Raw genomic sequence first — 23551 nt, 5'->3', positions numbered from 1 at the left:
GGGTCAGGAGGGAGCTTTTCAGTTAATTTATTTTAATTAAAATATTTTGAGGGTGGCACTGGAACAGGTGCAGCTTTCTAAGGTCCAGCAGTGAACGATGCAGGTATGTAAGTTACCCACTCCAATCAAAAGGCTGCTGTCCTTTCACTTACAGATGTCCAGAGTTGACAGCTAAAATCTAAAAGAAGAGATGCATTTCCAAACATTTGGTATTCATGGGCTGAAGACGTAAAGCAAGGAGCCAAAAAGTGGGCCAGGAGCCCCAGAGCCCCATCACACAACTTTCCTGCAGCAGCAAATGCTATCACAGGAAATGTGGCAATGTTACAGAGTGGTGGGTGGGAGGATATCAGTAGTGGCTAGCAGTCAACTGGTGAGCTAAGGAGACATTGAAGGGGCTACAGTCCTGGAGAGCATCCATGTGAGAGTGCCTGGCAGTTCTTTCCAATCCACTCTTCGAAGCAAGAGGTTTTCATGTCCTGCTTCAGGAGAGAGCCAACCAAGTGATACACACACATCTTCCAACTTACGGTGGATGCTGGCAGAAATTCAAATAAAAGATTAGATGAGCTTTGTGTATTCTGCCGAAGGATTTGAGACCAGAGTTTCCATTGTGTTTGGCCCAAGTTTCCTAGATCTTATTCTATATTAAATATTATTTTTAGTAGTGGTTCTTCCACCACTGCATATAAATTTCAACTCTCATCTTTATACCAGAGATTGACATTAGCCATTTTTAGGGAAGCTGTGCCTTTTATCATCCAGTTTAAACATAGTTTTAACATGCTTTGAAATAGTTTCATCACTTTAAACACATGGGAGGGGGGGAATGCTGGCAGACAGCAAAGTCTCCATGAAAGGGAGTAAAGAAGGAATGTTTTTTTCCTTCCAAAGAGGAGCATAAACAAACAGAATTGATAACAAACGGAAATGAATCTAGTAAGGTTGTACAGAATTGGAACTTGGTAACCATGTTTCTTGTGGGACGTGGTGGCGCTGTGGGTTAAACTGCAGAAGCCTCTGTGCTGAAAAGTTGGAAGACCAGCAGTTGTAAGATCGAATCCACGTGACGAAGTGAGCTCCCATCACTTGCAAGCAGAGGCTATATTTTATGTATATGCAAAACATGGGGACGTGGTGACACTGCGGGTTAAACCGCAGAAGCCTGTATGCTGCAAGGTCAGAAGACAGCAGCCGTGTAAGATCAAATCCACATGACAGAGTGAGCTCCCATTGCTTGTCCCAGCTCCTGCCAACTTAGTTTGAAAGCATGTAAAAATGTGAGTAGATAAATAGGTACCACCTCAGTGGGGAGGTAGTGGCGTTCCGTGTCTAATCGCGCTGGCCATGGAAATTGTCTACAAACAAACACTGGCTCTACAGCAGGGGTCTCAAACATGTGGCCTGGGGGCCATTTGCGGCCTGCTGGATGATAGTTTGTGGCCCCCTGCCTTGCCTGCCCCCCCCCGAGCACCCAGGCATCCTCTGCTGTCAAGAGTCAAAAAAAGCCTCACCTCGCTCACCAGCTCTCTACCAAGACAGCGCCTCTTGCACCCTCCATCTGGAACTGTAGCCTGCCAGCCAGCCCACCTGTCTGCTAGCTGGCAGGCTGCAGTGCTGGATGGAGGGTGCAAGAGGCGCTGTCTTGGGGGAGAGCCAGCGAGCAAGGTGTGCTGCCGGCCCTTTTTCCCAGGCGCTCGAGCTGCCACTCCCAGGCCGTCCTCAAAGACCGCCTCCAAGCCACCAACAGCAGCCGCCGCCTCCTCTTCCAGGGAAGCAGTTCTCTGGCTCTCTTGGCACCCCCAGCACCAACCCAACCAGCGGCCGCCTCAGCACCCAGCAGTGCTTCCTCCTGCTCCTCCTCCTCTTTGTCTTGCTTCAGCTGCCTCGGTTCTGGAGGCTGCCTGGGCTCGCCTCACAAAGTTTGCTCCTCTGTTGTGGTGGGGGTAACTGCTGCTGCTGAATGCGACTTTTTTGAGGGGAGCACTCAGAGGAAGGTTGCCGGACGTGTGTGTGTGTGTGTGTGTGTGTGTGTGTGTGTGCGTGCGTGCGTGCGTGCGTGCGTGCGTGCACGCACCAGTGGGGAGGCCTGCCCCGTTCTGTTTAATTTAGCAGATACCGGTGGGGGCTTTTCTCCTTTGGCAAGGCGAGTTCTGCAAGGGTTTTTTAAAATTTATGTTGTGTATTCCTCCCACCCACCCCGGCTAGGCGGTTGCTTGTGCTCCCTCCCTTCTCTGCTTCTTCATTCTGCTGCTGCTGCTGCTGCTGGTAGTGAAGAAGGAGCCGGAATGGGTCATGGCCAGCGACGAGGGCTCATGCGCCCCTCCTCCTCCTCTGAGCCCCAGCCGGGCTAAGGAAACTCCTGGGCTCTTGCTCTGCTTGGTGGAAAATCTGATGTGGCCAAGCCTCACCCAGACTCTGCCTCCAGTGGCCCCCAGGTAAATTGAGTTTGAGACCCCTGCTCTACAGCTTGGAGACAGGGATGAGCACCGTGCCCTAGAGTCGGACACGACTGGACTAAATGTCAAAGGGAATGTTTACCTTTACCTTTAACCATGTTTCTGAGATTTCTTTCCCTGGAAGTGCTAACTAGGGAATGTTCTAAAATGATAGAATAGCAGTGAGGGGAACTTTTGGCTTTCCTGATGTTTAGAACTTCAGTTTTTAAAATGCCTTATCATAGGTCTTGCTTGGTGAATTTGATGGGAGCTGTAGGCCAAAACATACAGAGAACCAAAGATTCTGCACCCTTTTTAAGAAAGAGGGTCAGTGCATGTTTACAGCCCCGCTGGAATTCGTGATAGCAGCCGTTTTATTTATGGCTCATTTCGTCTTGCCTGATAATCTGGTCAAAATGTTTGTCAATCAGTATCATGTCACATACAGTCTGCCTGTGGCCAATCATTTTTGAGAAGCCTCACTAAATAAATGTATAGTGAAATCATAGCCATAGAATAAAAGACAGAATTGACATAATGTGGAACAGGTTTCTTAAGATGAAGAATGTCACATGCAATAAAATCCTAATGTTGGCTTTGTGAATGTGCTCTGTATTGTGCGTTGTACTCTAGCTTCTAGTGTAGGGCCTGGAGAAGTGGACTTTAACACCTATAGTATAGCATCTATAAAAAGGGTGGAAGCATGTGAACGGTGGATTTATCACAGGGTGCTACAAACTTCCTGGATCAGGAGAGCAATTAACAAAGAGGTAATGAAGTGAATAAATAAATATCAGGAAATCATAAAACTCATAAAGTGTAGAAAGCTAGAATATTTGATTCTGTAATAAGAAACAACGTACAGATTATTATAGCTGATTTTTCAAGATAAAGTAAGTGGGAGAATCTGGGAGACGTTATTGAAAAACAGTGTGCTGATTCTTGTCACCTTTCAACAGCCTCTCAATATCCTTTGATGCCGATTCTGTCTATGTGGTGAAAATTTCAGCACACGTCTCCCCCTCTTTTCCTGTACTGTGCAAGAAGGTTGTCCTCTGGCATCAGGAGAAGGAGGCAGGTTGTTAGAAATCAGAACTGGCTGCCAGATTTGTTCAAAGAGTAAAAGAAAATACAGAATCTCCTCTTGGCAGATCAACAAACTTCCTTGTGTTTGTTTTGGACCATGTGCTGACTTGACTTGGATGGAAACTGTAGAAATGTCACTAACTGTTGTGAACAGTGTAGGTTTAAAGTAGAGATCTCCATAATCGGGGTGAGGAGAGCAGGTTCACACATGACGTGTTTCTCACTGTAGCTGTAGGCATGGTGTGCATTCCTTTCACAACATATTAGTGTGAAGTTTTATGGCACGAACCTCACCACCAATTAAGTTGTGGAGTGCTTCTAGAGTAGAAGCACCAAGTCACTGCTTCCAGGTGGTATGACTATGTAACTTTGGACTCTGGACTTAAGGGGCTTGCATACCCCAATCATCCCCCTGATCAAGGAGTTCGCTTTCTGAAGTCTCTAACTATACCATATGTACAGTCCTTTCTAAGTGCCATCTCTATGGCGGACCTAAAAAACACACAGAAGGCCTAATGAACATGTATGATTTGGAAGCAGGACCTGCTTTTGGGGACTCACTCTTTCCAGTGTGTATACCTATGTGAATGTGTTTGGATTATTAATATAATCATAGAATAGTGAAGTTACAAGGAGCCTGAAAGGCCATCAAGTACAACGCCTTGCTCAATGAAGGAATACAGATCAAAAGATATCTGCCAGGTGGTTGTCTGAGTTTCTCTTGAATGCCTCCAGTGTTGGACCACTCACCACCTCTTGAGGTAATTGATTCCATTGCTGTACTGCTCTAACAGTTAGGAAGTTTTTCTTGATATTCAACCAAAATTTGGCTTCCTTTAACTTGAGCCCGTTGTTGTGTGTCCCGCAGTCTGGCATGATCAAGAACAGATCCTACCCCTTCTCTGTATGACAGCCTTTCAAGTATTTGAAAAAGTGTTATCATATCACTTCTCTGTCTTCTTTTGTTAAGGCTAAACATGCCCAATTCTTTCAGTCTTTCCTCATAAGGCTTGGTTCCCAGCCACCTGATCATCCTTGTTGCCCTCCTTTGAACTTGTTCCAATTTGTCATCATTGTTCCTGAAGTGTGGTGTCCAGAACTGGACACAATACTTCAAGGTGAGACCTAACTAGTGCTGAACAGAGAGGAACTAGCACCTCATGGGATTTGGAAACTATACTTCTGTTAATGCAGACTAAAATAACATTTGCCTTTTTTGTGGCCACATCACACTGTTGGCTCATAATACTGTTCTGTTTACTGAACTAATGTGAAGCAGACCTTGGGAAGTAATTAAAAAAGTAATTTGTTCCCTTTAATACTGCTTGGTTTGTTTGCTTGTTTGTTTTCTGTTTATATCACACCTTTCCTCCCTGAGCAAAAGGCATTAGAGATTATGTGACTGACCTAAGCTCACCCATTGAGCTATATGGTCAAGTGGGGATTTAAACCCAGGTATCTTGAGTAATTTGTTATCATTACTCAAGGCCATTTAAAAAATAAACAAGCTTGTTGCATTACTCATGACTTCATGTCAGTTTTCGCTAACTTAAAAAAAATTAATTTTGTTTTTATAAAAGAATGATAACAATTTTTAAAAAATTAACCCCAAATGTCTCTAAAATGCTTAAAATAAATCAGAAAGGTGACTAGAAAATTTTATTTGCAACAGGCAGAACACAAGTGACATAAATCTTAACTGTTATGCCATTTTGTAAAAGTAAATTTGTTACATTTCATCTACATGAACTTTCCAGTACGAAAAGTAGCTTGTTGCACGCGGGTATACTTCCACCTCCTTCTGATTTTTGAAACTCTTTAAAAGTTCAAAAAGATTCAGAAAGCCTGTATAAATTGTAAGTAGTGGCAAGTGGTTTGTGTGTCCAAATAAAAAGTTTCAGAATACAGGGGGTCTCACAGACAGTGAGATTTATGTACGGTCACTTTGTATATTCTTTTTGACTTTGAAGGCTCACAGAGGTTCATGTGTGGCTTAATTCTGAAAGTCACTGAGCAGCAGTAAGACCAGGTCTTCAGCACCCAAAGTCCTCTCATTAAAAATGTTGGCAATGCTTGAAGTGGCATCACCCAGGTGGCTTTTGCTGTTAGCGTCACTGCCATTGGTCCATCAGGTAATTCTGGAATTTCCCCTTTTAACAACACTTTCTTCATAGATTCCTGGCTGAAGGCAGCTTGTCACTTTAGCTTTAAACTTTTTCAGTTGACAGGCTTTTAGGGAGGTAAAAGTATGTATTTTGGCTCATTTTCTGTTGTAAATAGTACCCTGAAGTGACATGCAGATTTTTAAAATCCCAGGAACAACATTTTGAAGTACTGTTGGCAAGGAACTTGCTGACTGATGTTTTGCTTGTTTGTTTTAATACGTATTTTCTTCAGTTTAAAAACTTAGTAAAGAATCTTCTTCAGGCACCTAGTTTAACAATATCTTGTTGCTGTTATTAGGATTGCAGTGCTATTTTATATCATTGGCATTTCCACAGTTGTACATGAAACATTATGTGTTTGCTTGAGGCAGCAGTTGGGTCTTCTCTCACCCCCTCCCACCCACCCCATGGATAATTTACATGGCGTTGTCGTGTTAGGTATTCCTAAGAAAATGATACCATGACAACTGCCACAACAGATGGTATGTTTCCTGTCTCTAAGATACAGTGCAAACAGTCACTGATGTTCTGCCCTTTTGTAATTTGTAAAATACTTGGGGGCTCCACTCAAAATGTTATGAATCAAAACAGATTTCCTTGAAAAAATATGATGCTAATAGGTTGTGTTCGTTGAGAGAGATGCACAAAAATAGAATTACACAGAACAATAGATCTCCTGAACCTAATATCAAATTTTCAATTAACACCAATTGCCTTTTAATCTTAGTCCTTCTGTTCCTACACCAAAAATTAATAAATATTTTCAGTGAGATTTCCCTAGAAAATTACACATTTGTGTTTGCAATATTTCATGCAGAGCTTGGAACTAACTAGTTATAAGTAATATAACCGGTAGTTACAAAGCTATAGTGAAACAATGTAACAAGAGGTTACAAATTACTTTTTGGGGAATGGCAAACTGGTTGCTATCAAAGTATACTTTTATTTACAGTAAAGGCATTTTGGATATATTTTGACTGGATATTTTCAGGTTTCGTGTCATTCTCTTTTATCAGTCCTAAGTAGCAAGGGAAGTATTCTTTAGCTTTGTCTTTTGCATTTTTTTAAAAAAAACTATTTGTAAGGTGCAAATGTCAGAATTAGACACTGGGGGAAAGAAAGTAGAATGAGAGCATATTTTCCTGCATTTTTGCAGCTGGCTGACAACAACAGTGCAATGCAACACAACAACAAAAATATTTGCTTGACCAGAACATCAGTGATGATGAGACAACCTAACTGACTAAAGGTGTTTGTCGCAATGAGTTCCTTTAAAGAAAAATTCAGAACTTTTAACTTTATTTAGGTTTCCACTAGGTTTTAATTTATCATTCATAACTTATTTTAAAACATTGTTACTTCCCATTTACACTGTAGAATTCAGCATGTGTCTACTGTCCTTCGGAATTGTTTTCCAGTTTGCTGGATCCCTGCAGGTACACCTAGAATTCCATGTGTCCTCCTGCTGGATTGGGATAATCCACATACTGTACTCCTGTGTTGATTTTAGCAGCACTGATCATATGTTTGAAAGAGCTGGAGGGACTGAATTATTCCATTTTACTCCCATAGGTGACAGCTTATTATTTTATCTGATCTAACATTTTGTGCAACTGCTTGGAAAACAATGTACTGTAGTGTATAATCCAGGCTAACGTAGTTTGAACTTCTAGAGGTTTAGCCTAAACTCTGAAGGGTATCTGCTCATGAAGAGCCCCCAGAACTTCAGAAGCCTGATTCCATCACACAGTAAAGTGTTGGAGTTGCCAACAGGAGACTGTCTGTTCTTCCACCTTCTGACACCAATGATTTTTAATATTGGCGGTTGTTCAGGCACCTCCTCTGAGTCCCTGTGTCAGCTTGGTTCATCAAGAGCCCAGTCTACAGATCATTCAGGATCCCCTATTTATAGAAGTCTGGTGTAGCCAGAGAGAATCACCCTCTTTTCTTTTCTTTTCCTTTCTTCACTGCACTTCCAGGCTTGATCTTAGCCTCTCTCTTTTTGTTTTCAACGGCTTTGCCAGCCAAGGAGGTGTGTGATCCTGTAAGTGCTGGAGCTGGTATGTGTGTCCTCTTTGAATTTTCATGAGTGGAGGAGACTACCTGAGATGGCTTGCTGAACAGATTAAATGGTTATGAAAAATAAATTATTTTTGTGCCAGAACTGAGAGCCATTTATCATTGATGGAATAATAATCAGAGCTGCACACCTAATACTGGTGTGTGTGTGTGTGTGTGTGTGTGTGTGTGTGTGTGTGTGTGTGTGTTCTACAACCCTGTGTTGAGTATGCAATTAGCGACACCTTGGGCACTTAACAGAGAGAAAAAAGGTACTGTACTGGTATCTTAACTGCGTAGGGTGCCTGCAAATTGGAAGAAGCCACTATATGAGACAACAAAATAGATTGATAAACTTAACTTTGGTTATGATATAAATAATGGTAGCTGCGAAGAGGCTACACAGACCATCCATAAATCCTTTTTCTGCTATAAGTGATGTTTGCCAGAACACACTTACTAAGCTGGAAAGATTTTACTACTTATACTTTTCCCATTGCCGAGCTTTATTGCCTGCTATTACAAGCTAGCAGTATAGCCACTTTGTAAGAAGTCTAGGCTGCTGTTAAATGATATTTCACCAAATATACCTTCAAACCTACCTGGCAACAAAATATATGTTAAATGGCAATATTTTGCTGTATACGTATATGGTCAAACATCAAGTCTTGTGTGGGTAAACTGAAAATCTCTGTGTGTTTTCAAATATGCAACATAAACAAGGAACTCTTTGGAGAAAAAAGACTAGTTTGAGTATTTCATATACATTGTCAGAAGAAAGACTTCACCATTGAAACCAGAGAGAAACTGATCTTTTCTGAGGGGATAATAAATACATGTGTTTCATCCTCACATGCTCAAAGTGGGCTTGATGTCCCATTTTCATACATTTAAATATGTTTGAGTCCCAGGATGTGCAAGGCTGTTCGTATGAGCGTTAGACTCTTTCGTTTGTAAATCTCTGTGGGCGTGTCTCTCAAAACCAAGACAGATGGACCTTTATCCTGTAAATAAATAGTAGACCAGAAAGCTAGAACCTTAGCTGCAACTTGGTTTTGCTTTTTATGTGGGGATTCATTTATAGCAATGGGGAAGGGAAGTTTGTACAGATTAGACAACAAAAAGCAGGCACATGTAGAGGATTTAAGGGATGGGGAAGAATACATTATATTCAGTAATTAAAAAAATAGTCATTATGTGCTGTCAAGTCAATTCCAAGTTATGACAGTCTTTTCCAGTGTTTTGTAGATGTACAGTACTGAGAAGTGGTTTACCATTCCTTCTTGTGGGGGCACTCAAGGTCTGTGTAGCCTGCTCTCCGTTACATAGGCTAGCTCTTTTACTGCGAGGTACAATGAATAATACGCTTACTGAGTACTGTTCCTGTTGCCTATTTTACTTTGTTTCTGTGGTATTGATAATTTGTATAATAGATGACCAATAATTAAGGAGCTATTGAGTGTTCTTTTCACATCAGTATTACTAAGAAAAAAGGTTGACACAATCAGTGATTTTTCTGCTTTAGTAAGCAGAACCTAGTGCTTCTGTCACTCAGTGTGGGGAAATTGGGTAGAGGCACATCTCCTCACATATAGCTTTCATAAAGATACTCCTGCAATCCAACATAGGCTAGTTCATAAATATTCCTGCTTCCATTAAGCTTAAGAAGTAAGGGGGGCCCAGCATGAGAAACAGCAGTCCCCTTCAGTAATCAGCAGCTATTCGTAACATCTACAGAATCGTGTGAGTAAACATGCTCTAGATTCCAACTGAGGTTTTTGGTTTCCTTTCTTTAATTCTCATACCTCCATCACTATCAGTTTCTGGCCAGCTGTCCCACTGAAGAATACATGGAAAACTTTCTTTACATCAAACAGTTACAATGTTCCTTTTTTTATTTTTAGGAGACAGTAACTAGAAACACTAGCAGGTTGTATTTTGGACCCATTCTGGTGATGGTGTGTTAGTATAGTTTGGGACACAAGTTGCCTTTAATGATGCCGTTTTGTTTTATTTTGTTTTGTTCCAGAAGCAGCTGTCTGTGCTGTCCAGAGAATTTTATCAATGCCACGAAACCATCCCCCAAATAAGTGTTTTGCTCTTGTGGTTAAAATTATGTAGACCTCATTAGAAACCCTTTCACGCAGTTTTCCATGTGGTTTATGCTTCCAGTCATATGTTGTTGAATATAAGGACACTTGAGTAGGCCAATCCACACAGGTTTAGCTAATAAGCTATATAGATTCCCTAGGCAATGCCATATGGGGAAGGACATAAATGGAATGTATAGTAACATAACATTTTAAGCTTATTTGGCCATATGAGAAATGAAGTGCCCACGCATTCACTATTCAAATGTTATCTGCCAGCAAAATAGATACTTCTCCTCAAATATCATGCAGGGGATTAGAGAAACCCTCTGGAGCAAATTTGAAGAACATAGGAATAGGTGGAGGTCCTGACAGGCAACATAGTATGAATTTATCTACAACAAATTGCTCTCACATTCATAATAGAATGAAATCAAACTGTGCTTGCAATGCATTTTCCTTCATCTTTCTTTCTCTCTCTTTATCTCAGATTGAAAATATAGATGCATGCCTGAGTTTTTTGGCTGCCAAAGGAATAAATATACAGGGATTGTCTGCAGAAGGTGAGTCTATTTTACTTACTTACTCACTCGCTCACTCACTCACACACTTTTAATTAATTGTATGTATTTAAAATATTTTTATCCCAATTTTCTTCTAGAAAAGGACCCAAGGCAGCTCAAATAATTTAAAACACAATACTAAAAGCTAAAAACAGTAAAGTATTCAAATATTTAAAATGAATTAAATAAGCATTTTATTTTAAAAAATAGGTAAAAGCATTACTAAAACAGATCTAAAAGCAACAAAACTTGCTTTTTAAAAACCTCTCTTAGACAGGCTATTACTAAGGAAAAGCCTGCCTGAAGAGAAGGATCTTCTGCTGTTTGTGGAAGGACTGGAAAAATGGGGCCAGTCTGGCCTCCCATAGGAGGGAGTTCTAAAATCGGGAAGCAGTAATGCAAAAGGCCTTCTCCTGTGCCCCCACCAAACACACCTGTGAAGATGCTTTTCTTTACATTAAGCTATTTCTTTTTACCACTCTTCCCAAACAGTGAGAATGACTCACAATGTGAAATGGCCTGGGCTTCATATGAACCCTCAGCAAGCCTGGTTCTGGGCTGTGAGATCTTGGGATGGCCGGTGGTTGAGCTGGAGAAGCAAAGCTTACAGTTAGGGAAGTAATCAGGATATGACAGCAAAGAGGTTGATGGCTTGGAAGATAAAAGAAATAAAGTTGTTCCAGATCTTGGAAAATGCCAAAAAATAAAAATAAAAACATTTTTAAAAAAATCAATGTAGGACTTTAAGAAGGGCTTTCAAATGTTGAGAGTAAGAACTGAGGGTCAATGTTATGGGGAATGCATATATTTCCTTGCCAGAGTAGATGCTCCTCAGAGATAATTGCTTCAGGAATCATACATGTGCATTCAGTCCCTGTTTAGCTTTCAGTGAATAGTCACCCAAAGAAAGTTTTTATTTCTATAAAATACTTTAAAGAATCATTTATACTAATGGACATCTTTCACCAAGGGAATACCTTTTCTGAAAATATGCTAAGAGGCTTTTCTACTTGGATCCAGAGATGAAATCAGTTTGGTAGCAGATAGAGGAGACACTGGAAGACTAAGGAAGAGAAGGATGTAGTAGTCAATGCCAGAGATGATCAGAGTGTTAACCAGAGGTTTGGGAGCAAAACCCAGAAGAGTAAAAGAAAATCACTGCAACTGTTACAATAGGATTGGCAAACAAACTAAGAACAGAATTTCCTTTCTTTTAGGCTGTAAGTTAATTTGCCAGAGGCTATTCAGAATATTCTTGTCGGCCAGGAATGCGTAGTTATAAAAGAATCCCTCAACTTTTATGTTTTCTTGAAAGAAATGTTGAAGTGTTGAAATACTATTTCATGTCTATGGTTCAAAAAATCAAACTATCATTCGTTTTATCTCTCTTCTTTTCTTTTCTTTTCTATTTGCAAGAGCAGAGGAGTTCAAGCTACTTTAATCAATGGCAGTCAAATCACTGCCCACTGTTCTACCTTGAAGTTTTCTTGCTGTTCTTATAATTAGCAGTAGGATTTGTAAATATTTTTTGCTTTGCTTTGTTTTGTTTTTTCTTGGTCATTTGTTTGTTGATCAGGCTCCATGAGCTTGACCATCCTGCAGAGTTTTACTTGTGGAGAAGACTATTGCTCTTTTTGTGACTTTTTTTTCTTCAGTATCATAGTAAATTTGAGAGTGCATTTGTATGTGTTGATGGCCAGAAATCTTAACTCAGAAGATCAACAACTCAGCAAAACATTCTCAGCTGGCATAAAGAAATACATTATTTTTCAGTAGTAAATGTTTGCTAGCAAATGGAATTCTCTGGCTCTAAGTGTTAAAACATCCAATTGCTGAGTGAATCCTGGATTCTTAGGCCAATGGGATAATCATTCTATATTTCTTCTACTCTTATAGTGATAATTATGTGCCTTTTAGTCTATTCCCATTTTCCAGGGTTTTCTAGGTGTAAGTACTGAGGAGTGGTTTGCCAGACCTTTCTTTTGAGAATTGGGATTATACAGCTTGCCCAGAGCTATTCAGGCTGGTCCTTCTCTTGCGATGCACAGTGGCCAATCTCCCAAACTCTGGCTCGGCAGGCACATATCCATCTCACTGAGTTATGTTGATCTCTTAACACTGATTGTATTTATTCCTGAGATAAGAGTGCTGTGTGACAAAGACCTATAGGATATGATTCTTGAGTCAAAGCGTGAAGCTGACAAAAACAAGAAGTTTGTTTCTGTTTCTCTTTGAACAGCATAAGTGGGTTTGAATTCAGAGCTCATTCACACATATTCTGGTATTTTGTTGTGAAATTATGTGGAAGTCCTGTCTGGGATTTTTCATTTATGAATAGCAAAGACATACTTCCACATACCTATTTGTTCCTCCATACTTCCCAGAGCTTCAAATATTACTATTTTGGAATTAAGTTCCCAGAATCTCCTACCCAGCAAGGCTACTGAGAGTTATAGTTCCCCCCTGCCTAATCATCATCATCATCATCATCATCATCATCATCATCATCATCATCATCATCATCATCATCATCTTCAAGTTTTGTTCTTTCTTTTCTTCTTCCTTCTGCTTTCCTCCTAGTTTTCTCTGTTGCTTTGTTTGCTTGAGAGGTCAGTAGTGTAAGTCTCAAGAAAAAAAAGTGAATAATTTTTTAAAATTAGGATAAAGGAAATTGAGGCAACCAAAAGAACAGAAACCTCACAGCATGGAAGCTTCCAAACACCAGACTGAAAAAGACAAACCCTCCCTGCCCTCAAAGCCAAAACATCTGGCAATATTTTGTTTCCAGCTTTTTAAAGAACATCCCCCCTTTTTTGTGTGGACAAAATGGAAATGACAGGGTTATACACTGTCAGTGTTGAAGAACTGCCTGTGTATATTTAAACAGACACAGAAGACAGAAGGGAGCAGTAAAAGGAAGTAATTCAGACTGTATGAGTCGGTGTAAAACAAAGAGGTTGATGTGGCCCATAATGTACAAAGTCCAGTGGCAAGGTGCCAGGTGAATTACCTCAGTCCATCTCATGAGATAAGAGAACAAGGAAGACATCTGTAGGGCTTATTTGAAACACAATTCAGGACTTAGTTTCAAAAACCTACAACCAACACATTACAGAGTTTAGTGATGTCTGCTCCAATTGTGGCTTCTCAGCTTTAGGGTATCCATTTTATCTGTAATGGTGAAGAGGCCCATTACCATGACGTGAACTGGAGGTGAAACAACACTAACCAGTGTAACATATTGGAGGAGTCAGATAAGCTTTGCATCTTGAAAGCATCCTGATTCACATCATCACACACACACCCAAGCATGTTGTCAACATGCACATTGGCTTTTATACCTGTTAGCCACAAGTTTGATAGCTATGTTAGGTGACATGTACAAAATAATGAATGACTGTTTAGCTGTGTAAAGCCCCTTCGCTAATATGTGACTGGCACAGGGCTTTGTTGGGGCTGAGACTGTTGCTGCAGTGTCAAAACTTTGTCACATGCACTTTTAATAGGTCTAGCAGAGGTTTCCTCTTACACAGCGGTAGCTCCCAATGGCACCATGCAGTTTAATGTTGATTAATGTCTAGCTCACCAAATCTTATTTGCACTCATGCCTACTCTTACGGAGTAGGTCGCATGGCTTGATAAAGTTACCTTTTTTGACTATAACCTCCAGGATTCTGCAGTCAACATGGCTACTTATCATGCTTTTGGGGGAGTTGTAATCCCCCCCCAAGTAACTTTTCCAATTCTAGGTTATATCTGTTTGATATAACCTAGAATTAGTTCTCACCAATAGTCTATAGATTATTAGCATCATGCTCCCTTTTTCTTTTTTCTTTTCCTATGAAATCAGTTATGTAATATATTTTACTTATTCATTATTTATTTGATTTGTTTGATTTATACCCCGCCCATCTGGCCTACAAGGCCACTCTAGGTGGCTTCCAATATACTATAAGCAATAAAAATACAAAATTACAAAATCATACATGACAAATACAATACAAAGATAAAATAGAAAGTAAATGGAGGGAAAAGTAAACAGAAGATTAGGTATTAACTGGAGGGAAGGCCTGAATGTACAACCAAATTTTTAATTGGGTTTTAAAGGTGCCCAGCGTGGGGGCCACGCAAATCTCAGGAGGGGAGATTGTTCCAGAGGCGAGGAGCCACCACCGAGAAGGCCCGGTTCCATGTCTTTTCCTTCCGGGCCTCTCTCGGCGTCAGGCTCCTCAGCCTCACCTCCTGGCTCGCACGGGTGATCCAGGTAGATCTTGACAGCAGCAGACGTTCCACCAAATATCAAGGTCCTAAACTGTTTAGGGCCTTATAAGTAAGCTTTAGAACTTTAAAGTCGATGCAGAAACGATTTTGTGATTTATGCCAAGTTTTAATCAGCTGTAGTAGCAGCAGCGGCAGTGGCAGCAGCATTTTGCAAAGAGTCTGTATTATGATACCGTTCATCTTCAAACAGGCAATTCTACTGAATGGACATTTCTTGTTGATTTAAAAGCCTTCTAAAAATTGTCTTTCAGAAATCAGGAATGGGAATTTAAAGGCCATTTTAGGCCTTTTCTTCAGCCTGTCACGATACAAGCAGCAGCAACAGCAGCCTCCCAAACAGCATCCACAGCAACACCCATCCCAGCCACCGCCCACGTCGCCCCAGCCAGCTGGACCTCCATCCCAGTGTCAGGTTGGGCAACAAGAGCAGCAAGTGCAGCAGCCGCCACAACCCCAGCAACTGGTGCCAGCTTCACCCCAGACTCAGTGCCAACAATCCCAGCAACCGCCACATCTTCAGCTAAAAGCACAACCAGAAATGCAATCCAGGTGTGTTATTTTCTGCAAAAAGTAGGTGCTTATCCATGTTAAGTATTTCACAAATGCAACGTAATGACTTATTTAGGATGCTATACATCTGGATACGCATGCTTTCCATGAGAAGAAGAGTCCTTAAAAGCAGGGCTGTTGGTTTTTAAACCTTGAGTTCATTATCTTGATTTTTTTTTGCCCTGGCAACATTTTAAAACTCCCCTTAGCCATACTCAGGTATTAATTACCCTGCTCTACCTCATGCATGAGCAGAGGCATACCTAGTCTTGGCCCTCTCTTTCATTCCTCTCTCCAACGGGAAGAAACAAGACTACCAAGGAGAGATTCCTGTTCACCTGTAGGCTTTCCATGAGACGAAGTATCCTAAAAAGCAGGGCTGTTGGTTTTGAAAACCACAACATAAAATAAAGATGGAAGTAAGGTAAATATCCTGGAAACAGAAATTAAAGATGCAGTCAGAAGGATCACCTGTCTGTAATAAAGCAGCAGGAGGAGAGAACTAAATTGAGACTCTCCATTCCTCCTCCAGAATGTCTCACTATGTGATTGCTGTTTCACTGACAGGATGGCCGTGACAATTGGATTGTCAGGAGAAGAAAATAGGTGTACAGGGACTTCATGTGCTTAGGGTTTGTGCTAGGAAGATGAATGTACCATGTCTTTATGTGACCCCTTTCTGGATTGGAATGTGTGTAAATGCTGGTGTGGTTAAAATTAGTGGTTGTAGAGTTCATACTATGGCTGAAATCATATTGCTTAGAGTAGTACCTTGTAGCTGAGTAGACCCAGTGAATCAGTGGGCATTTGGTGAGCTAAACCCTCTATAAGCTCCATTGATTTAAATGGGACTACTCTAGTTGCGACATACTTTAGCATAGTAAATTACAACTAGAGTAGGTCCATTTGAATCAGTAACATTTATGGAGATGTTGACTCATCAAATCTCCAGTGTCCAAATTACAGGTGTTGTATGATGATGTGGGCAAATTGGCTCAGAACAATAGTGCTGGGGTAAGAACTGGTTATTCCCCCTGTCAGGGCCAATTCCCAGTTGAACTTCCTCCCTCTTTCAAGCTGTTGTTAACTTTGTTGGGCGAGGGTAAGGGAGAGAGAAAAACACTATAAATATCTGTTCTGGTATGAGGAATCAATTGGGAAAGGGGCTGGTAGACCACCTCTCCCTCCCTCATGCCTTGTGCATGTTTAGGTTCCCAAAGGTAGCTTTTAAATAGATTCTTGAGATATCTCATTTCTTGTATCACATGTTGTATGTAGCCATTTTCTGAATAGTTTCATTTCATCCCTTCCTGGTGCTCACTCAGGAAATAAATTGCCCTCTTCTTCATGGTACGAATTCTACATGACACTTATCATGGTATTTGAATCTTCCTCTCTCTTACCTCAATCCTTGATGACACTGAACACTTGTTCCAGAGCACATTTTAAGGGTACATGGAGGTGGTGAGATGAAGGAGGGTGTAAAATCTAAAAATTTCCACTCTCAGCAATGGATTCTGGCCCATGAATTCCTTAGTGAACCAGGATATTTATTGTGGTTAAATCCAAGCCAAGCCTTACTTCTGGTTCACTATGCTGAATTAGGGGTTACATAGCATTCTGACTTATATTAGGGTCATTTGAAATAGCAGCCCCCTATTAAAAAATCTGCTCAGCTATATCTTCAAAGCATGTCTTCATACAGAAAATAAACTTATATTTTCCCTACAGAAGACATTGCATACATGCTGTTGAATTAACAATTTCTTTTTGTGTTATTCTCTGTAAAATAATAAGAGTTTTTAATAGTTAAATATTTGTTTCGTAACAAAATTGCATCAATGGAGTTTGATTGGTTTGGATCTTTTTTTAATTCAAAATTAGTTGCTTTTTAATATATAAAATGTAGGTAACTACTGAGTGATTATATTGCTTAAATCCTGAGTCTTGCAATTTTTTTTGTAATTTTAAAATCATGCTAAGATCCTTCAAAGCAGTATTTTCATAACTTTTGCATGGTGAATCTTTCACTGGAATGCACCCTCATGTGGTGAAATTTAGTACTTAATGCATCAATAACAATTCAGCCAAAGGAAACTAGGAATCAGACTTAAAGCACAGCTATTCAATGTGTGCAGCCCAGCATTGTTGATAACAACTGGCAGCCATCACCCAGAGAGGAGTTTTTCTGGATTCACTAACTGTCAAAGCCCAGGACTGAGCCAGGAGTCTCCTGTGTGTGCAGCTGGAGTGTCCTCAACTGGACTGCATCCTCTCTGTCCAGATCTGCCTGGCGCTCCATGTCAGGAGAGTCACTAGAACATGCTTGTCAATGTGCTTAATATGAGATCATGGCAGCCATCATGAGGAAATTTTACTACTTTGGAAATATACATATAGACTGAAAATACATCTGCCTGTGACATTTTCTAAGAATTTTTTTCCCTACAAGCCTGAAGCAAATGTGCTTGTGGATTGTGCCTGCTTTGGTAAATGCAAATTAGTAAGAGATATTAAAGCTCAACATTCCATGGCGGTGAGTGGGATTATTTTTCTTTTCTTAAAAAAAAAAACCTGCATCAATCTCTTTCCAAAATTCTTTGTCTACTCCCTGAGTTTGTTTGTGAAGGTTTCTTCTTTACTCACATCTTCCACTTTCTTTCTCTCTCTCTCTCTTGTTGTGCAGTGCATCACCCAGGGACTCATCTCAAAGCAAAATCATCCGATTCACTCTCGGTCAGAAAAAGGCTTCTAGGTTAGCATTTCTTCCTCTAATGCAAAGCATGGATACCCAACCCTCCTTGCAAGACCCCAGCGTGCATGTGTTGGGGCTCACCTTCCCAATGCTTACCTTTTGGTTTCAGACCCAGTGTTTTAAAAGCAACCCAAGCAGAGAGAAGTCTTTCATTTAATGTAGTATTTCAGTTCTGTAGGTATGTCATTTTCTAACACTTTATCCCTCTCCTTATCCTGTAGGCTCTGAATATGTTACAGCAATATCTCTTACTCCTGTTCTAAAATTGTTCATAATTGTAATTAATAATTTTGTTATTAGTTTGGGGGTGGGTATCAAAGTTGACCTGCACTTGTAGTAATATAATGGACAGAATCCTATTGGTTATTTACACTGGAATAAATACAGTGGCATAAAGCACAGCATCAGATTGGTGGTAATTAGTAATTAGCTGCCTCATGCACACCAGTCGTGTGACTTGGCATGTAGTGAAGAATATAATCAGTGACTCATTAGCTAGCAGTAATTTGTTGCTGTGATTTACACCACTGCACTTATTCCAGCATAAATAACTAGTAGGATTCTTGCCAATAGCTGCCTCCAGGCATTAATTGTGTGAAAGGGTCATCATGTCATTTCCATGAAGCAGGGGTTGGGGAAAGAAATTAGGTTTTTAATACTACTGCTCCGAGTAGTTTTAGGGCACTGTCATCCAAAAAATTTAACTTTTTCAAGTTCTGCCATGAAGTGGGGAACATGAAGTGGCAAGAACAGCTTAGAGAAGGGCACACTGCTGGCCCCTCGTTGAAGGGACAGACCTGACTCCACTTTGGTGTGGACTGAACTTATGAAGCCTAAGTGTGAGCAACTCCTTTTCTGCAGGCTTCCATGCAATCAGGACCCCTCTGCAGTGAGGGCTCCTGATCATGTAGCAGTCCATGTGTAAGCATGTATCTATTCGTAGGCTTATCAGTTCACATATTCATGCTAGCATGTAGACATCTGGGGATAGAACCTGAAACATGCCTCATGCCAGGGCCAGCAATGTATTGTGCTCTGCAGCACTTTCCCCAAAGTTGGGGAGAGTTATGTAGCCCTCTTAGACAGCCGATGTTGGGAAGAGGCAGTGAAGGCAGCTTCCTGGAGGAGCTGCTTATTAACTCTCCAGCAGCTCTCTGCTATTGAAGGATAGAGCTGTATACATGATCTCCAGTCTGTGCATGAAAACTTCATGGCCCTCTAAACTAGTCTGCTGCTTCAGATGCAATGGGGAATGCTCTCCCATTGCCCAAATTGAAGTGAAATTCTACTACAAGTCCCCATAACTTTTGTGTGTGGTCTGGAGAACAGTATCATTTTGTCCTTCATCTCAGGTATGTATGGAACAAACTAGAGTGCTCTGTGGTAATCACATGACACTCTGTTCATATGATTCATACATGAAGTGGGCTTCATGATAGTTTATTCCTGTGAAATTTCTACAGTATTTAAGAAAAAGAAACAAAATTACTTAAGGGATCGCTCCTGATTTAATTTTCTAACTACTCCCCATCACTGATTCTTCTAAAGTGTAACGCATTCTCTGTAGAGTAATACAAGTAGTGAGTATATGTCTCTTATACCAGATGATGGAAGACAGCAGCATGGATGTCATCTCGCCTTCTGGATTCCTTCATGTCCTGTAATAGGGAACATATAATCTCTCTCTGAGAATGAATAATAGATGTTTCACCCCCTTCCTTCTCCTCTGTCACAGCTTGATATACATTCTCACTTCTATAACCATCTGACAACAACACTTCCAAACGCTGCCCTAATCTCTACTAATATCTGTGGTATGGCTCACAGATTTTCTTGGGATTAATTTCACCCTCCCCATTTTGTCATGTGTCAGAAATGCTCTCATATTGCTCCATTATAGAAGGCATTGTGGCTTGCCCTTTTTTGTGCACATATTGTACAACATTAAATTTGCTCTGTAAATTAGATTCCCTTCTTCCATCTGATCATTAATCCCTTTGGTATCAAGAAGGATCAGGTTTGATGAACAAGAGTCCTTCTCCTTCTGGGACTTTTCAATCTTGCTTCCGCTGAATTATTTACATAATTTAAGGTCTCCCACCTAGGTAAGTCAACAGCTTTATGCTGAGTTTCAGAACCAGACTGGAAAAGACTTGGAAGATATGCAATAGACTCCAACCTCTTTTCAAAAACTGAAATGCAGTGGTGATTGAAAAATTGATTGACATCCACCGTTGGTGTGTTCTCTTAACTTTCCATACAATTCTCTCTTTTTTGTTTTAATTAAATATATATCAAAATTGGTTTTCTATCTGCAAGGTAACGAGACAGGGTCTTTTACTGAACATTCTGCTTAGATGGTGGAAGAGAGGCAGATCCCAGAACTCCTCATCCATTGGAATGCAAGCCACCAAGACCTTCTGGGAAAAACAACCACACTGTTATAAACTTCCACTTATTTTAATGCGGCTTTCCCCATCTTTAAGTCAGATTGTTGCCTTTGCCTGGATCCTAGATTTCCTCCCTCGTCTTCCAGATTTACCTGATCACAACCTGATGACAACCTTGAGGGAACACATGTACTTTCCTATTTCCAGTTTTTTCCTTCATCTACTCATACCAACTTCTCACACCAAAAACCACCCATGGAGGTTGGAGGGGGGGGTTGAAAAACTTTGAACTGAACAAACAGACCTAAGTTTTAGCTTTGGAGAGCTTTTGTGGATGTTGTTCTTGAGGTACATGCATGTTAGCTAAAGCTACTTTAACATGTACGTTCAAAAGAACACATTAGCTGTCTAGAAAATAAGGATGCTTTATCAAATATATGTGGCCCAAGTTTTTAGAAATATAACAGTCACCCCTAATAATTGCTTTGGATATTAATTACATTTTCCTTTACAGGTACACTGTTTAAAAAAAAATTGAGTGATGGGATGGTTTGGGAGGGACTTGTGAGTGAAACTGTTCATTTTTAAAAAAAATAGCCATACCATGCCAGTATACAATTAGTGATATTACAGTAGGATCCCCATATATGCTGGGGATTTGTTCCACGCCCCCCATGGGTACTAAAAACCATGGATAATAGCAATCTCTCTCTCTCTCTCTCTCTCTCTCTCTCTCTCACACACACACACACACACACACACACACACACACACACACACACACACACACACACACACACACACACACACACACATACACACGAGAGAGAGAGAGAGAGAAAGCATGGTAAAAGAGGGGGGAAATAGGAAAAAAATATTTTCGCATGTCTTACCAGAATGGGCCACTAGAGGGTGCCAGAGACTATGCCATGTGTTCATTGTGTGGTCTCTGGCACCCTCTAGTGGCCAGTTCTAGTAATATTTCTGAAAATAATTTTTTCCCTGGATTTTTTCCTTTTAATATTTTCAATACCGGATGTGCATCACTCGTTACTGAACCTGTGGATAAGTGGGTCCTATTGTATTTTTCATTTTATTTTCACTGAAATTTCAGTTTTTCTGTATTGCCCTATATTCTTTTACTCAGAATGAAATTTTTAAATATTGTAGTTCCTATAAAGTCCCACAGTTTTGGCACATATTAGGCAGTTTACAGCTGGGTAAATACTTTGTAGCTTTATATTTTGTATCAGAAATAGAAAGAGGAGAGATAATTGTGGGTACCCTAGTAGACACAATAGGAGAAAAGAACTAGAACAAAGATACTGTGCTTCTCTGCAAGTATGGAATGAGCAACCTGGGGCTCTACAGGTGCCTTTGGCCCTGATCTCATGTGCTCCTTGGCCTAATTTCAAGTGATCAGTTCAAGTATTTGTGAATTTAATCTGTCCCTCCTGCCACAGATACATAAGAGGTAAAGAGGGAGGGAAAGTGGGGTGGGGTGGGGGTTGAAATAGAGAGTGAAAGAGAGTTGGAACCCTTCCACACCTCTGGCTCCAGCTCCATGCCATTCCACAGGGGGAAACATTACCTGTGCTAGAGTCAGCTGGTACCACTGCAGGAGCTCTTTCTGTGTACTTTTCAGTCAGCATGAGCTTTGCATGGAGATCCTTGCATTGTTAGTTAGGTCTTTCTCAAAGGCATGACAGATGATAAAGGGCCTTGCTTTCCTTTTCCTTCGCTGTCCTGCTGGGTTCCTCTTCTTCCTTTGTGGCCTTTTTGAGGGCTGCCTCCATATACAAGGGTGCTTGCGTGACAGACTGCTGTGTGCAACTTTCTAATACTTACATTGTTTTGGCACTCTAGTTGTACTTCCTCTATAGCAGATATGTTTGTGGGAAAGTAACAAACATATAATTGCCTGTGTTTAAGTGCCCAGTGGAGATGAGGAGCTAAATATGTAAGTTGTGCTCAAGCTTTTGTAAGCATGTGCATGCATTTACAAAGACCTACATATCCTTCGTCTGACTCCTTCCCTGGTTCATCTGTGAATTTTTTGGGAACAAGGCATTGCTAACTCACTTTTCTTCTCAGCCTTAAAGGTGCAAATGAAGTAATGAAGGTTTGTAATCTTGCTAATCAGATGGTAATTCTGTCAGCAGGAAACTATATACTAATAAATGCTTTAATTGGTTTTTAGCCTATAGGTTATATATGAAATACTTTAAATCCTCAGAACAAAGATGGAAATCAGTTGCTATACAGAGGCACTAGTCACTGGATATTTTTGAACAATACATCATGAGATACAAATTAGTATCATTGCTGTGCAGAAAAAAAATCTGGTTATATTGTACCCAAGTTGAGTTGCGTTGATTTAGAAACCTTAGAATGAAAAACACAGCACAAAGGATGCAAGATGTAGCAATCTTAAGTACACTTTCTGAGGAGTAAGCTTCATTGCTCTCAACAAGACTTATTTCCAAGTAAAGATGCTTAGGACTATGCTGCACTGCTAAAAGCTAGAATCCTCTGTGGCAAATCTGCATTCTGAGATTTCACAGTAGAATATTTATCTAGTGATAACTAAAAGATTGGCAAGAGTCATTGTTCATGCCCTCAAAGCACTGCTGGGGTGTGTGACACATGCTTATGTTTCATGAGCACACTTATCTGTAGGATTCTTGATTGGGGTGAAGAGCCCTTAGCTCCCCACATATTTTGGTCTTCAACTCCCAGAAACTCCAACTGATATGGGCAGTGTTAAGAAACTGTAGAAGTTGGTGTCCAAAATAGAGATGGGATATTTGTATTCATATCCCTAGAAAAACCAGACCCTCCCCTCAGAACCATCCAGTCCACTTACTGCTTACTGGGTGACACGTGTGGCTGTCATTGTTCACATTGCGCCAATTGTGGAGGTAGCCCGGCCAGCACTTCCCCACCTCCCCAGTTACCTGGAGATACAAATATAAATATCCCATCTCTAGTCCCAAACATTGGGGGAGAGAAAGATTCCAAAACACAGATATTATAGGCCATCTGTAACCTATCAGATGCTTGGCCATGATCAGTAGCTGGAGGACGCCACTTGCCTTGATGGGATAGCCTCCATTGTTCAAACAGATACATTTGTTTCTTTTGGTTGCTTAAAATTTGTTAGGATCTAATAGGCA

At 40.6% G+C, this 23551-nt stretch overlaps 1 protein-coding gene across 10 annotated transcripts in view; it reads left to right on the top strand.

Moving 5' to 3' along the window:
- NAV2 (neuron navigator 2) overlaps positions 1-23551 on the top strand; it is a 676025-nt gene that overhangs the window by 473878 nt on the left and 178596 nt on the right. For 6 of the 10 annotated variants that reach the window (XM_072985896.2, XM_078383140.1, XM_072985894.2 and 3 more), the window contains 3 exons: positions 10328-10400; positions 14933-15230; positions 17917-17985. In XM_072985896.2, coding sequence (XP_072841997.2) covers positions 10328-10400; positions 14933-15230; positions 17917-17985 — 440 coding nt within the window. The remainder of the gene's footprint in view (positions 1-10327; positions 10401-14932; positions 15231-17916; positions 17986-23551) is intronic. The other 4 variants (XM_078383145.1, XM_072985895.2, XM_020782868.3 and 1 more) reach the window with 1 other exon arrangement.

Source organism: Pogona vitticeps, chromosome 1 (assembly GCF_051106095.1).
Source record: "Pogona vitticeps strain Pit_001003342236 chromosome 1, PviZW2.1, whole genome shotgun sequence".
Lineage (NCBI taxonomy): Eukaryota > Metazoa > Chordata > Lepidosauria > Squamata > Agamidae > Pogona > Pogona vitticeps.
The sequence above is the reverse complement of the archived record's forward strand: the minus strand, read 5'-3'. Positions and strand labels throughout refer to the sequence as shown.